The 373-nt window shown below is 57.4% G+C and overlaps 1 protein-coding gene across 1 annotated transcript in view; it reads left to right on the forward strand.

Annotated features, from left to right (window-relative positions):
- The first annotated feature begins 121 nt into the window (after nucleotides 1–121).
- The window catches only part of VWC2 (von Willebrand factor C domain containing 2), a 59,818-nt gene continuing 59,566 nt past the window's right edge, over nucleotides 122–373 (forward strand). The window contains exon 1 of the mRNA XM_010290714.1: nucleotides 122–366. Within this exon, the coding sequence (XP_010289016.1) occupies nucleotides 122–366 (245 nt within the window). The remainder of the gene's footprint in view (nucleotides 367–373) is intronic.

The following is a 373-nucleotide window of genomic DNA, read 5'->3' on the forward strand; positions in this document are numbered from 1 at the left end:
GGGGGGGGGAAGAAGTGCAGAAGCTGAAGTGTTCCTAATCCTTCTCTTCCTAGGGACTGTGGATCCGTCAAGCGCTTCCCTCCAATGTGAACGCAGTGTCCCCTGTGGGATGCAGTAGGTGATGCCCAGCTCTACTGCAATGGCAATTGGAGCTCTCTCTAGTTCTCTTCTCGTAACCTGCTGCCTCATGGTTGCCCTCTGTAGCTCCACCATACCTGTACAAAAACTGGCCAAGGCTCAAGACAAACAGGAGATAAAGGCGAGCCAGGAAAAGAGGGATCACACGTCTGCGAGGGACAGCGAGACAGGCCCAGGGAAAATGAATGAGATCGGCAGGGGGGGGGGGGGGGGGGGGGGGAGGGGGGGGTGGAGA

The sequence above is a fragment of the Phaethon lepturus genome, unplaced genomic scaffold (genome assembly GCF_000687285.1).
Source record: "Phaethon lepturus isolate BGI_N335 unplaced genomic scaffold, ASM68728v1 scaffold5617, whole genome shotgun sequence".
In the NCBI taxonomy this organism is placed as follows: domain Eukaryota; kingdom Metazoa; phylum Chordata; class Aves; order Phaethontiformes; family Phaethontidae; genus Phaethon; species Phaethon lepturus.